A 15,041-nucleotide genomic window follows, 5' to 3' on the forward strand; every position below is an offset into this window, starting at 1 on the left:
TCTTTCTAATCTTATGATATGATTTTCTCATTTGTCCTTTGTTCGAGAGAGAAACCATGAGAAAAATTTGAATAATAAAATCTGATTATGAAATGCCTCAGTGGTTCACATATGGGGTTATATTTTTAGGGGGAACTTTTTTCCTCTGTGAGATGAAGTGCACAGTGCCCAAGTCTTTCTCTTAATAGTGAGTATGTTGAAAGTAGGCCTTATCTTCATACTCCAGACCATTGATAATAATGAACATTTGCACTTTATGTGGATTTTTAGTTTTTTGGAAATCTGTTATCCTGTGTACCTTTTTAAAAGAAGTTACATTTTAAGCAAAAGAAAATCTGTCAGTTTGCTTCTCTCCCCTCCCGAATTTCCATGAACTGTTATTGAACGTGAAGTGCCATCATGGATGCGCCCCTGGAACAAAGATGATACCACACGTCCCAACTTAGCCTAATGCAGTCATTTTTATGAGGATTGTAGGCATCTTCATCTTTAATAAAGGCAGAGGAAGTAGTGAGGAGGAGAAACTTCCACAGAAACACGTGAAAGATGAATTTTAAGTCTGTTTAATCTGTTTTTTGGGGGAGATACTGACCCATATTTATCCTGTAAATGTAAGATAAATAGGATTTGGGGCCCTTAAAAGACATTTTTCCTCCCATAGATGGCTGTACTTGTGGTAAATCAAACTAGACTTGTAGAAATGTGATTTTCCTGTACCTAAATGATATTTTCCTGCGTGAAAGCCAGGGCCATTCAGTTGCTCAAATTTAGCAGTTGTGGAATAAATTGTTAGTAAGATGAATGTTCACTGAAATCCAGCAAACTAAATCACATGATTCCTTGGGAAAATTACTTGAGAAGTTTGACCCAGCCCCAGGGAAAGCTGCCCTGGAATCTGCATGGAATCTGTAGAGCAGCAGTGCTTTGCATGGGATTCTAGGCCTGCCTTCAGTCTTCCTGGACAGTTGATCTGGCCCAGGCGAGGTGGGCAAGTAAATGGCTAATTGTGCCATGGCAGAGTCCAGAATAAAATCCTACTGAGTGGTCCTGTGGGAGATGCTTTACAGCCTGCTGTGTGAGTACAACATGGAGCTCATGTGGAATCATTGCCCTCCCACAGTTTAGCCCAACTTAATTTCTGTATTATTTCGTGACCTTAAAGACTATCAGCAACCTTTATTTCTAGCCCATCATTCTATGGAAATCCAACTCCTCCTTTAATAAATCCTTTCTTCCTGTTTCCTCCTCTGAAAGATTTTCCTTCTATCTAATGTAAATCTCCTCCTAGAATTTCATAACCACTCCCTTGATCACTATTGCAATGAGAATCATTTTAAAACCAGTGAGTCTGTGTGTTTTTTCTTCTCTCCATATTTGGCAGATGTTCAGAATGACCTGTTTAATTTTGTGGCTGTGTGGTTTTACCTTTGCTAATCAAAATGTTGCACTTTCAAGTGGCAGGACAGCTTTGCAAATGAGCCGAGATCTTTCTATTCAGCTTCCCCGGCCTGATCAGAATGTGACGAGAAGTCGAAGCAAGACTTACCCTAAGCGAATAGCACAAACACAGCCAACTGGTAAGTCATGTTTCCCCTGAGTTATCTGTGTAACCTTGTTTCTCTTTAGGCTGATAGTGTAAGATATACTCAGTGATGTCTATAACTCTGTAGTCTTCCTACTGAAATTTCTAGTATTAAAATTTTCTAATATTAGAAATTTCAATTTTGATCTTGGAAATGTTCAAGCAGACAGTAATTATTAGGAAGACAAATAGTCATCTTGAATCACCATGACCTGCTTAATGACTATACTTTCTTTTTTTTTCTTTTTTGAGTTACAATCTTGCTCTAGTCACCAGGCTGGAGTGCAGTGGCATGGTTATAGCTCACTGCTACCTCGACCTCCTGGGTCCAAGTGATCTTCCGACCTCAGCCTTCCAGGTAGCTGGGACTATAGGCACGTACTACCATGCCTGGTTATTTTACTTTATTTTATGGAGCTAGGGTCTCACTGTGTTGCTCAGGGTGGTCTCAAACTCTTGGGCTCAAGTGATCATCTCTCTTCAGCCTGCCAAAGTGCTAGGATTACAGGCATGAACCACCATGCCTGGCCCCATACTTTCTTTTTGAAGGGGTTTTATTTTAAATAAAATATTGGCTGGGCACAATGGCTCACGCCTGTAATGTCAGTGCTTTGGAAGGCTGAAGCAGGAGGATGGCTGGAGCCCAGGAATTCAAGGTTACAGTGAGCTATGATCATACCACTACACTCCATCCTGGGTGATAGACTGAGACCCTGTCTCTTAAACAAACAAAAACCACACAAGACAAAATGCTAAACTGAATAATTTCTTAGTTTGATGTATTTGAGTTGAAATGGAAAAAGCTCTTAGCAAGAGTCTTAAAAAAAAAAAAAAAAACAGCACTTTTGGGCATGGTGGTGAGGCTGTCATCCTAGATACTGAAGAGGCTAAGGCAGAAGGATCACTTGAGCCTGGGAGTTTCAGTATAGCCTGAGCAACAAAGTGAGGCCCCTGTCTATTAAAAATACAAATTAAAAAAAAGGAACACTATTGAGGTAACTTAATTTGAGCTTCATTTGTACAGAATCCAGTTGGTTTCTTGTTATTATTGGTCTTTTATTATGCAACATAATATATGTATAGAAAGTATATAAATAAAATATATATACTTATGGACATAAACATACATGTATACATATGTGTGTACACACATACAAAGTTTAATATAGCCTGCATCCCCAAAGTGCCACATGGGCGTTTCTCTGATAACCATTTCCTCCCCTCAGTTAGAGGAAACTTCTGTTTGACTTTGTGGTAATTTCATTCCTTTTTTTTTTGTTTTGAGACGGAGTCTCGCTCTGTCGCCCAGGCTGGAGTGCAGTGGAGTGATCTCTGCTCACTGCCAGCTCCGCCTCCCTGATTCACGCCATTCTCCTGCCTCAGCCTCCCGAGTAGCTGGGACTGCAGGCGCTCCCACCACCATGCCCGGCTAATTTTTTGTATTTTTAGTAGAGACGAGGTTTCACCATGTTAGCCAGGATGGTCTCGATCTCCTGACCTCGTGATCCGCCCGCCTCGGCCTCCCAAAGTGCTGGGATTACAGGCATGAGCCACCATGCCCAGCCCATTCCTTTCTTTTCATTATAATTTGTCATTGTTTCCTGAAAAAATTAGTTTGTTTTGCCTGTTTTTAACATTATATGAATGGATCATAGTATGTTTTTTTGTGTCTTGATTGTTCCTGCCAACATTACATACAGTGTGTACTAAAGCACGTTCCTTTTCTTGCTGTGAGTATTCTAGTGTTTGACAATTTATTCATTCTACTGTTGATGGACATTTGGTTATTCAGATTTTTTTGTTTAATGAAGACAGTGTCTTTAATAAAACCACCTGATCAATCAGCTTTAATACATGTTCAGTGCTCATTGCTCACAGAATTTTACTGTGAAGTAATATCACTGACGTTAGTTTGTGGCTTGCTTATAGATCACCCTTGTGTAACACTCTCCAGTGTCCTTTCACAGATATTATCTTGTTTGAGCCTCACCCTGTGAGGTGGGGCAAGGGAAAGAGTACATCCCATTTTATGGATGAGGAAGATGTGGTTCTAGCAATTATTCAGAGATATGGCTGGTGCAGGAGCCCAGGTCTCCTGCGTCTAGCACATTATAGGAAGTAAATGAAATTTTTAGTAACAATATTAACATCTGAACATTGTGTGAAAATTGACATAGCATTATAATGTCTATCAGTTAATCCTTTTGCCAAGCCTGTGAAGAAAAGTGTATGAGTTTGTTCTGCCATTCCTGTGTGTGAGAGTATCACCTGACTTAATGCTTCTAAAGTCAAACTAAGTCTGACTGTAGTTCCCTTCCTCTTGTTGGGCTGGGAGAAAATAAAGTTCTTTCTGGTGGTTCTACTGACAAGAATAAAACATGACTAAATTTGCAATAGATTACCTTGCCACATCACTATTATTGTTACCTCCCTTCAGCTAATGAGGAAACTAAGAGGTAAAAGGCAGTTTGGCTAAAACTACTGTGGAGTAAGTTTACTGGGCATTGGTTACCGACTTGTTTGAGTCCGTTGAGAGAGAACACACTCATATGCAACAAATTACATGAAGCTTAGGTGTTACTTACACATGGGCAGCAGAGGACAAAGGAAGTCTAGAATTTGTTGTAAGCTTGTCCCCGTAATGCACAGCCCAGCCTTTTTGGAGGACAGCCTCCCAGCATCAGGTGGATCTCTCTCTCTCTCTTTTTTTTTTTTTTTTTGAGACAAGGTCTCACCTTGTCACCCAGTCTGGAGTGCAGTGTTGTGGCCATAGCTCACTGTAGCTTCGAACTCATGGCTCAAGCAATCCTCCCAGCTCAGCCTTCTGTGTAGCTGGGATTACAGGCACACAGCACCACTCCCAGCTAATTTTTTTAATCTTTTATTTTTTGTAGAGATGGGGTCTTGCTGTGTTGTTTAGACTGGTCTGAAACTCCCAGCCTCAAGCGATCTTTACATCTTGACCTCCAAAAATGTTAGGATTACAGGTGTGAGTCACTGTGCCTGGCAGGTGGATCTTTTTAAAATGTAGACTGTATTATGCTTTTATTATTATAAAAATACATGCTTATTTTATAAAATTTAGAAAACTTAGAATCTTCTCTCCCAAAAGGAAAGAAAAAACCTTTCATATTCAACTCCATTCTCCTTGTAGTAGCACTGTATTATATAGTCTTTAGGTCAGTTGTGTATCTTTTTCACACAAGTGGTAAAATCGTGAGTTTTCAACTTGCTTTTCTTATTTAATAATACCTCATGGATATGTTCTAAGTCTTTAAATGTTCCTAAACAATGCCATTTTAATGTCTGTATGATTTTCTACTATGTAGATATAGAGATACGACAATTCAACCAATCTTTAATTCTTGGATATTTAAGCTGTTTCAAAATTTGAAAACCATAAATAGCTCTAAAGTGAATATTCTTGTAGTGATATCTTTAAGCACTGATGACTTTATATATTTTAAACAATGGTGTATATTCATCATTTTTGTTCTAAAAAGAGGATTAAACAATACTGTGTTAAAATCTAAGACTTTGCTGAGACCACGTTTCACTCTGATTTTTGAATTGCTTTTATCCTGACTTCTCTTTTTTTCTTGAGACGGAGTCTCACTGTGCCGCCCAGGTTGGAGTGCAGTGGTCCAATCTTAGTTCACTGCAACCTGAAACCATAAAAATTCTAGAAGATAACGTTGGTAAAACGCTTCTAGATATTGGCTTAGGCAAAGCTGTTCATAGCTAAGAACCCAAAAACAAATGCAACAAAAACAAAAATAAATAGATAGGACCTAATTAAACTAAAAAGCTTCTGCACAGCAAAGGAGATGATCAGAGTAAACAACCCACAGACTGGGAGAAAATATTCACAAACTGTGCATCCAACAAAGGACTAATATCTAGAATCTATGAGGAACTGAAATCAGCAACAACAACGACATAAAAAAGAATAATCCCATCAAAAAGTGGGCAAAGGACACGAATAGACCATTTTCAAAAGAGGATGTACAAATGGCCAACAAACATGTGAAAACATGCTCAACATCACTAATTATCAGGAAGTTGCAAATCAAAACCACGATGAGATACCACTTTACGCCTGCAAGAATGACCATAATTAAAAAATTAAAAAATAATAGATGTTGGTGTGGATGTGGTGAAAAGTAACACTTTTACCCTGCTGGTTGGAATGTAAACTATAATAACCACTGTGGAAAATAGCATGGAGATTCCTTAAAGAACTAAAAGTAGAACTACCATTTGATCCAGCAATCCCATTACTGGGTATCTGCCCAGAGGAAAAGAAGTCATTATATAAGAAAGACACTTGGCACATGATGTTTATAACAGCACAATTTGTATTTGCAGAAGTATGGAACCAGCCTAAATGCCCACCAACCAACAAGTGTATAAAGAACATGTGGTGTTTATATTAATATGTACACCATAGAATACTACTCAGCCATAAAAAGGAACAAAATAATGGTGTTCGAGGCAACCTGGATCAGGTTGGAGACTGTTATTCTTTTTTTTTTTTTTTTTTTTTGAGACAGAGTCTCGCTCTGTTGCCCAGACTGGAGTGCAGTGGTGCGATCTTGGCTCATGGCAAGCTCCAAGCTCCACCTCCCAGGTTCACGCCATTCTCTTACCTCAGCTTCCTGAGTAGCTGGGACTACAGGTGCCCGCCACCATGCCCAGCTAATTTTTTGTATTTTTAGTAGAGACGAAGTTTCACCATGTTAGCCAGGATGGTCTTGATCTCCTGGCCTCATGATCCGCCTGCCTTGGCCTCCCAAAGTGCTGGGATTACAGCCGTGAGCCACTGTGCCTGGCCTGGAGACCGTTATTCTAAGTGAAGTAACTCAGGAATGGAAAACCGAATATTATATATTCTCATTTTTAAGTGGGAGCTGAGCTATGAGGACACAAAGGCATACAAATGATATAATGGACTTTGGGGATTTGGGGGGAAGGGTAGGAGGAGGTGAGGGATAAAAGACTGCACATTGTATACGGTGTACACTGCTTGGGTGATGGGTGCACCAAAATCTCAGAAATCACCACTAAAGGACTTATCCGTGTAACCAAAAACCACCTGTTGTCCTAAAACCATTGAAATAAAAATAAATAAATAAAACAAACAAAAAAAAAACCCACAAGAGTTATTTAGTGGAGTAGGAATAGGCAAACATTTTTCACGAAGGGCCAGATAATGAATATTTTAGGCTTTGCGGGCCATGTGGTTTCTGATGTAACTATTCACCTCTGCCATTTATAACACAATAGCAGTCACAGAAAATATGCAAATGAATAAATGTGGTGTGTTTCACAAAACACAAAACATTTGTATATAATTTTTTAAAAAGTCATGATGGAGGTTATTACTTTTGTTAGTTTGTATCATTAATTTATACTAAATGAGTTTTTACTTTAGATACTTTTTTTTTAAATTCCGAAGTTAAAGTAATTCAATCAAACTAGATGACTAGTCCCCTTAACTTGCCTCCCAGTTCTCTGTAAGTTTAAAAAGCATGTTTATTCACCTCTCAATCAAGAGTAATAAATACCCTGGCAGCTAAAAAGCCATTGTGTTTACAGTTCACCAAGTGCAGGCCCTGGCACCTTTATGAGGAAGTACATTCCAGAGGCAAGTGCCCTGCACCCAGCAGCCTGCTTCCCCACCCAGAGGAGGTCAGCACCAGGGCAGGCAGCCAGAGCATTCCTGCAAGTCTAAACTGCCTCAGAGGAGCTTGGGTAAAGCCAGAAAAGGGACGGCAGGAGGAAAAAATGCCCTCCTGGTACAACCCTCTCTCTGACAAGTTCTTGGCAACTCACACAGTTGGATTCCTGTCAAAGGAGATAGTCTCTGCTGTAAGTAGGCAATAAAGACAGAATATTTGGGTATAATTCATAATTAGCTATAGGAAAAGTAATGGTTGAAGCCATTTGTGATGGATACACAAGACTTTGATTATCTGATGCAGCATTTTAAGTTCTTAAAAATATCTCACTGAACACACAAATGCTTGCAGCATCATCTTTGAACTATTGAAAAGCAGGATAAGATGACATTTTTGGCATTCCCATTCTTGCCCTGTGGAAGGGCTGCAAACAGAGCGTGTAAAGGTTGTGAAAATGATTTCTGAGAGGATGGTTTGTGCACAGTGTGCAAGAGGACAGCTACTTATTGCTTGGAGCAAGCCAGTTGTTTCTGTGCAGCAGAGTGGACCTAGTGTTGACATATCTTCCAGTGTTTCAAGAGAAGTACAAAATCTGGGTATTTATGTGAACTTCCTAGAATTTGAAATACTGGCAATTAATTTCGTTTAAAAAAGGCTTTGTGTGGTAAATTAAACATTTCTGATGGACAGATTTGGGCTTGAGGGCTGCCTCCCTGGAAACTCTCCTTGACAGAGCTGGTGTAAGTGGTTGATCCACCATGTGACAGATGACTCCATCTGCCCTGGGGCTCACACTGTGTTTCTGCAGCATCCTAAGCAATTACCACTACGTTTGATTCAAATACTTCATTACTCCAGACATGAGCACATTGTAGTTAGTAGGTCAGTGGGCCAACTCCAGGGGATGATGGTGCCACACAGCTCTGGAACCCCCATAGTGAATGATTCGCCTGAGGGTAGCTGACCACCATCGATTGTTGACCCAAGGTGGGTGCAGTCAAAGCAGGGGAGACAGAGAAATGCTTTGATATAATGAAGTACAGTTTCATTTGATGAAGTATAGCTCTGGGCTGCGAAGAAATAGCAATGTCAAAACAATAATTTTTTATTGAATGCTTCCTCTGATTGGCGCATTGTGTCAGATGCAAGTCAGCAGAACCTCAGTGTGGCTTGTGGCAGTCAAATCAATGTTTTGAAGGCAGAGGAAAAGTGAGTTATCTGAATAGAGACAGATGTATCAGTGTGATCCAGTAAGCTGGATCCTGGTACATGCTGGTTTAGCTTCAGTAATCCATGTACTAGACATGTAATATTATAAAGTCACTTAGCCAACCTGAGGCTTGCTTTCTTCATCTGTCAGATGGGTTGCTGTCTTGGGGATGTGTCTGAAATGGGCTGAGTATCTTGTCAGAACTTGTAGGGACTTGGTACACTTTAGTTTCCTTCTCCTAAACCAAAAGAATGTCTTTCTATTCACAGTGGGGACCACTGTGAATCCATCTGTCAATGTTTGAGGTACATTTGCTGTAATGGCATCAACTTCACATATAAAGGATGATGTCATTATGTTGAGGTGCTGTGGGCTTTTGAGAGTGAGGGGTAAGGAGAGGCCATTCAAGTACAGTGAGAGGGGCTTGGAAAGGAAATTGGACACTCTCACTTAAATCCAGAAGATTCAGTATAAATCGAGTGTGAAGAACTGGGCCAGTCAGAGCTTACTACGTGAAGGTTTCTTCTGTCCTGCCTGCCTACAGATTTTAGCACCCCAAAGCAGCTGTTGGGAGCAGTATCAGGATCACAGAGTTAGGAGGTGTCTTTTCTTACTATGTTCCTACTCTTCAGAGTAGCATTTAGTCCAAGCCTTTATTTCCATTGTGATGAAACCATAACATTAAATTTACCATCTTAAGCATTTTAAGAGTAAGTTCAATAGTATTAAATATATTCACATTGTTGTACAACCAATCTCTAGAGTGTTTTCATCTTATGACTCTGAAACTATACCCCCTAAACACCGATTACCCCTTCCTGCTCCCCCCAGCTCTTGGTAATCGTCTTTCTACTTCGTTTCTATGATTTTGACTACTTAAGGTACTTCATATGAATGAAATCATCTAGTATTTGTTCAAGTCATTTTTCTTCTCTGATTTTTTTTTACTTCAACATCTCTACCCTCTTCTTCTTCCTACCTCAAATCTTCACTACTTTCCAGCCCTCTTGGGATTTTCTATAACTATGAATTGGAAAGAATTTATACTTCTTACAGTGTGTTCATTAACAGTGATGACACTGCACAGTAATTCTCAAGTTCATGCGGTTAATCATTCCATCTTCTGTGTAAGATGGTTTCTGCTATTTGAAGTAATTAGCTGCTAGGCCTACCCGAATGCATTTTTCATGTTAAGCAGACAATAGGAACAGAGAAGACAAAGATAAGGCAAAGCTGAAAGGGCTCCCAGAGGGGAAGCAAAATTGTTGAATGAGGAGCACACAGAAGCTGTGGCTCTGGATCAGGAAATTCAAAAGCAAGTCCCCAATCTCTGAGTTGGTCCAGGAAGATACTAGATCAAATACGTCACTTCTATAATATCAGCGGAACTACTCCTGTGTTGTTTGTCATCACAGAGACTGGAAACTACCTAAATATCCATTAGAAGGAAACTGGCCTAGTACAGTAATGTGTGTTCCCCAGCCTCTGCCCCACATGAAATACCATGTCTCTGTTACAAGAAATCTGAGAGCAGGATTGGAGCTTGTGTCGATCTGATTCCATAGTCCCACAGTATCTACTGTGAAAGGCCAGGTCCCATGAGGAGCCCACCAAAGGAGAGAAACGTCATGACTAATCACTGGGCATCACCGTGTGCCTGGCACTGTGTAGACACTGCAGATAGTATCTTACTCTTTTAGAAGATGCTGTAATTCTCAATGTTTAGGTGAGAAAGCAGAGGCTGAGACTCGTACAGAGTCACAAAGCTGAGACACGAACACAGGTCAGTTATAGTCCACAATATAGAGAGGAAAGACTAAAAAAGAATGTGATACATTTGTGCAGATAGGAAATGATCTCCAGGATATAGTATATAAATGATGGGGGCAGAGAAGCAGAGGGGCCCGGTAGTATTTAATATGTTACCATTATATACAAAGACAAATGGGGTGGGAAAGTATGCATACAGATAATACTTGCAGGCAGGATACATTAGAAACTAGTAACAGTAGTGGCCTTTGGGAAGGGTTTCTGAGAGAATGGGGATTGGCAGTGAGAGAGAGATTTATTTTCATTTGAATTTTTACCAAGTACTTTTCAAAAGCCCTACAGGTAACTGTCATGAATGCATGAAGTTCACAAATGCTCATCCATGTTTCCAGTAGAGACATTTTCAATAAGCTCAGAGTTGAGACAGTTCTTACCCTAAATCGTTGTGATTTACAGAGAAAGTAACAGAACAATATAAGGTCAATTGTACAAAACTCAAATGTTAGGAATTTCAAATGTGTTGTAGCAGACAAAACCAGAGTCTTCACGGAGAGGGGCATGAGTCCAGGATGAAAGTACAGAAGATTGCATGTAGGTCCTCAAGCCAGAGGGTGCTCCATTTCATGAGGAAGACTCATGGTATAGGAGTCTTTGGATTAAATGAAGTAGAGGATACTTTGTGTTTTTCGCCCAAAGAAGTGATGATTTGCAAGTGTAGCAAATTCTAGAATGTGGAGGTGTCTGGATGAGAATCACTTAGCAAGGAGGAACGTTTGGGAAAAGAGAGGGTAAAGAAACTGGGAAAATATAGTAACACAGTAATAGCTCTCACGTCTCTCCAGCCTTTGATGGGTATTGTGAAGTTTTTGTTTGTTTATTCTGGGTCGGAAAATGGAAGAAGTTAGTATAAAGTTTCATACAAAGGGGTTAGAACAAGACATTCTGAGCTAGAATTGTTATATGGGTCGTTATGGAGATGACTTCTGGAAATAAAGTGGAGTTAACTTCGTTTTGGCAAAAGTGTAATTGTGACTCTGCTTTTCCAAGTTGACAGATCAGAATTAGACCATCGACTTAGTTATGGTCCAAGTCTGTGGTCCCTCCCTCTCTCCTTTCTAAGAACCTCTGCTCTGAGGGATACTTAAGTTGCCTCTTAACTGATTATTTAAGCCATTGAATTGAGAAGTGACCAGTGGGGTGGTAGGGGAGCTTAAAAAAAAAAGAGTGTGAAAGTTGTACCTGATTTGAGTAGCTCTGAATTCCTGGTCTGCCTTTGTTGTGACCTGTAACTTGTCATTCAGCATTCTCAGCTTTCATCCCTTTATCCATAAAATGAAAGAATTGGGTATGTAAGCTTTAAAGATTCCTCTTCTTTCTAAAATTCTTTTATTCTCTCTGACTTACCTGCCCACAGAGTTGGAAGGACCAAATATGAAAAATGGATACAATGGAATTTTAGAAAGTTGTTTGAAAGAAGTATATGGTTTTTACCACTTCAAAAGTCTTGCAAAGTTGTGAAAAAGATTTTCCCAGATTATAAAATGTAGTTTTGTCATTGGAAATACACAGTACTTTTTGTGTTTGGAAAACCCTTCTAGCCAGTTCTTTAAAACATCTTAGGCTGGGCACGGTGGCTCACACCTGTAATGCCAGCACTTTGGGAGGCTGAGGCGGGTGGATCACGAGGTCAGTAGTTCAAGCCCAGCCTGGCCAACATGGTGAAACCCCCGTCTCTACTAAAAATACAAAAATTAGCCAGACACAGTGGCAGGTGCCTGTAATCTCAGCTACTCAGGAGGCTGAGGCAAAAGAATCGCTTGAACCTGGGAGGTGGAGGTTGCAGTGAGCTGAGATTGCGCCACTGTACTCCAGTCTGGGTGACAGAGTAAGACTCCGTCTCAACAGAAAAGAGTTAAAGTTCAAATGAAACTGTTATTGACAAATTGAATAAAACTAATTTTAATCTTGGCTCTAATACAGTTTAAAAATTATTTTTAGTCCAAATTGACCAGATGAATATGAGATTTTGTCTCTTTGGTTAACTCATAGTTAAAAGGTGCTGTTTTTCTGGATAAAAATAAAAAGAAGGCATTCCTTCTTAGAAAGGTTTTGTATCGCTTTGTCTCTGCCTTGGAGTTGTGTGTGAACACAACCTTAGACTAGTCCTTTCTTGAACCTGCCTGTTCTTTTGGAAGTCAGCAGTGGGAATTGGCTCTACCTTGGCAGTCGTTTGTTGTTGCAATTCCTGATTTTACTAACACATTGGGCAAATTTACATGTTTTCTTACCCCTCCTCCTCTTCACAGGTGGGGGCTGGAGGGTGTGTCTGTCAGCGGTTTGGGATTCTGTTTTGGGGATAGATATTCCTGAGTAGATTGTGTCTGAGGATTCCACACCTTTGCTTTACTATCAGAATTCATTTTTCTGAAGTGATGGTTTCTATGCCAGTATTTTCTTCAGACTTCGAAAACTCTGGGATTCATTTTCTATGGCTCTATTTGGCCATAAATTACTCATAACTTATTGATATAAATGTTAAAGATTTTTGGGGTTTTCAGAGTTCAGGGTTATTTTGGTAGGTATAGGGAGAGATAGGTGAGATAAAGAAGAAAGAAACTACTTCTGGCCAGGCACGGCGGCTCACTCCTGTAATCCCAGCACTTTGGGAGGCCGAGGCGGGCAGATCACCTGAGGTCAGGAGTTCAAGACCAGTCTGTCCAACATGACGAAATCCTGTCTCTACTAAAAATACAAAAGCTAGCTAGGCGTGGTTGGTGTGTACCTCTAGTCCCAGCTACTCGGGAGGCTGAGGCACAAGAATCGCTTGAACCCGGGAGGCAGTGGTTGCAAACCGAGATTGTGCCACTGCTCTCCAGCCTGGGAGACAGAGTGAGTGAGACTCCGTCTCAAAAACAAAAAGAAAGAAACTACTTCCACTTGTGGAGCAGGTGCCCTCCTTGGCCCTTGGAACACTGGCACTGTGCTGGTCTCTGGAGCAGGAGTCCAAAAGGGGCGGAAGAACAGCCCTCTGTAACAGTGGACTTGCTCCTCTCTTCTCTCTTGGGGTAAGAATGGGGCCTCTGAGGAAACCGCCCAGATTCCTTCTCCAGAGAAGATGACATGAAGTCCAGAAGATGAGTCACTTAGCTGGGGACGACCAAGCCTTTTGGGGCTGCATTATGGTCCAGGTACCAGGTACAGCTTTGAACAGAGAAGCTGGTTTGCAGAGAAAGAAGAATGGAGTTGACTCACTGTGAGAATCACACAGCTTTGAGAAGAGAGGGGAAGGGAGGCTTAGTAGCTGTGAATTCAAGTCTGTGAAATCCTGTTGTGCATTTACCATGAATTCCTTTCTAATTTGAGCTGATTTCCTTGCATGAAAACAGTGGATAGTATTACTGGGTATAACCCTTTCAGTATCCCCCTGAGGAAGATCGGTGGTAGTCTCATCTTATGAGGAAACTGAGGCTCGGAAACATTAAGTACTTGTTTGAGATTACACAACCAGTAAGCGCAAAGTCAGGATCCTAATCCAGGTCTTTGGGATACTACGGTACATGCTTGGAAAGTAAATGGAAGATAAAAAAGGTGAAAGGTCTAGAATGATTTGAAAATATACATCCTCTGTTTTTTCCCCTATGTGTGATTTCTTTAGTAGATTTAACTTGTTTTCAGCAGATATTCTTGAGAAGACCATACATTCCGCTCATTTATAGAGTGAGAGTCAGCCTGCTTTTGCTTTAAGCCATTTTTAAAAGAAAATGTTTAAGTTATTTGGGGCATCTTACCCAGCCGAGAGAGAGGGAAAGGCGGTAACTGTTAATTGCAAGGAGCATTAGGTAGGTCATATAGTCAGGTGTATGTTCAAGGCTGTTAGCCTTTGTTGGCATCCTTTTCTATTCTGCCTTGAAACTTAGGCTTATTTTCCATCTGTAAAAGATTTATTAATATATGGCAAGTCTGGTTAGATTTTCTCTAAAAAGTTAATGTTTTCAGTCTACTTGGGAGTGTTTAGCATTCCAAACATAGCTACGAAAATTAGAAAAGCAAGCAAAACGAAAGGCCTATTATATATTCAAGTTAAAATCACAGCTTTAGTGAGTTACCATAAATGACACCTTTTTTCTTTTCCTCCTTATTCAACAAGAATTTATTGGGCACCTCTTGGCATAAGACCCTGTTTTATAGAGCATAGAAAATGGAATAAAGGTTGGCCCCTAATCTGTAGGAGCTAAGTCATATACAAATAACACAGCAGTCGGTTATTTAGCACTTACTAAATTCCAAACACAGTGCTAAAGGCTTTATATAAATTGTGTAATTTAATCCAGCTGTGCATTATATAAGTAGTGGTGTTCCCATTTTACACATGAGAAAACTGTGGCCCAGAGTAGTTCAATAACTTGTCCAAGATCACAGGATCAATTTACAATGGGTAAATTGACAGAACTGAGAAATAAATCTAAGTTTGTTGGACTTTCAACCTTGTGCACTTAACCAACTGCTTTGCAAGACTAGAGAAGCAATGCTGGAATGTAGGCAGGACATACCAAGTGGCATAGAGTGGAGCACTGACAGAGTTGTAAGTGTCCGGAAGGATAATTTGCTTATGGCTAGAAGCAGTCCATGGTGCTATTGCAAAAGAAGAGGGTTTTAATGGACAGGTGAATTAAGGCAGTAGATTTCAGGCTGGTGTGTGCAACTTCTAGGGTGGGTTGTGTAGGGGAGAAAAAGTAGTAACTTTTCCTCACTTACCACCAGGTTCATGGCTGAGGTCTCTATAACAAAAGATTAACAA

At 40.3% G+C, this 15,041-nt stretch overlaps 1 protein-coding gene across 2 annotated transcripts in view; it reads left to right on the top strand.

Moving 5' to 3' along the window:
* Window positions 1-15,041, top strand: part of EPB41L4A (erythrocyte membrane protein band 4.1 like 4A) — a 266,828-nt gene that overhangs the window by 192,357 nt on the left and 59,430 nt on the right. For both annotated transcript variants that reach the window (XM_010360995.2, XM_010360996.2), the window contains one exon: window positions 1,456-1,577. In XM_010360995.2, the coding sequence (XP_010359297.1) occupies window positions 1,456-1,577 (122 nt within the window). The remainder of the gene's footprint in view (window positions 1-1,455; window positions 1,578-15,041) is intronic.

This window comes from Rhinopithecus roxellana, chromosome 3 (assembly GCF_007565055.1).
Source record: "Rhinopithecus roxellana isolate Shanxi Qingling chromosome 3, ASM756505v1, whole genome shotgun sequence".
NCBI lineage: Eukaryota > Metazoa > Chordata > Mammalia > Primates > Cercopithecidae > Rhinopithecus > Rhinopithecus roxellana.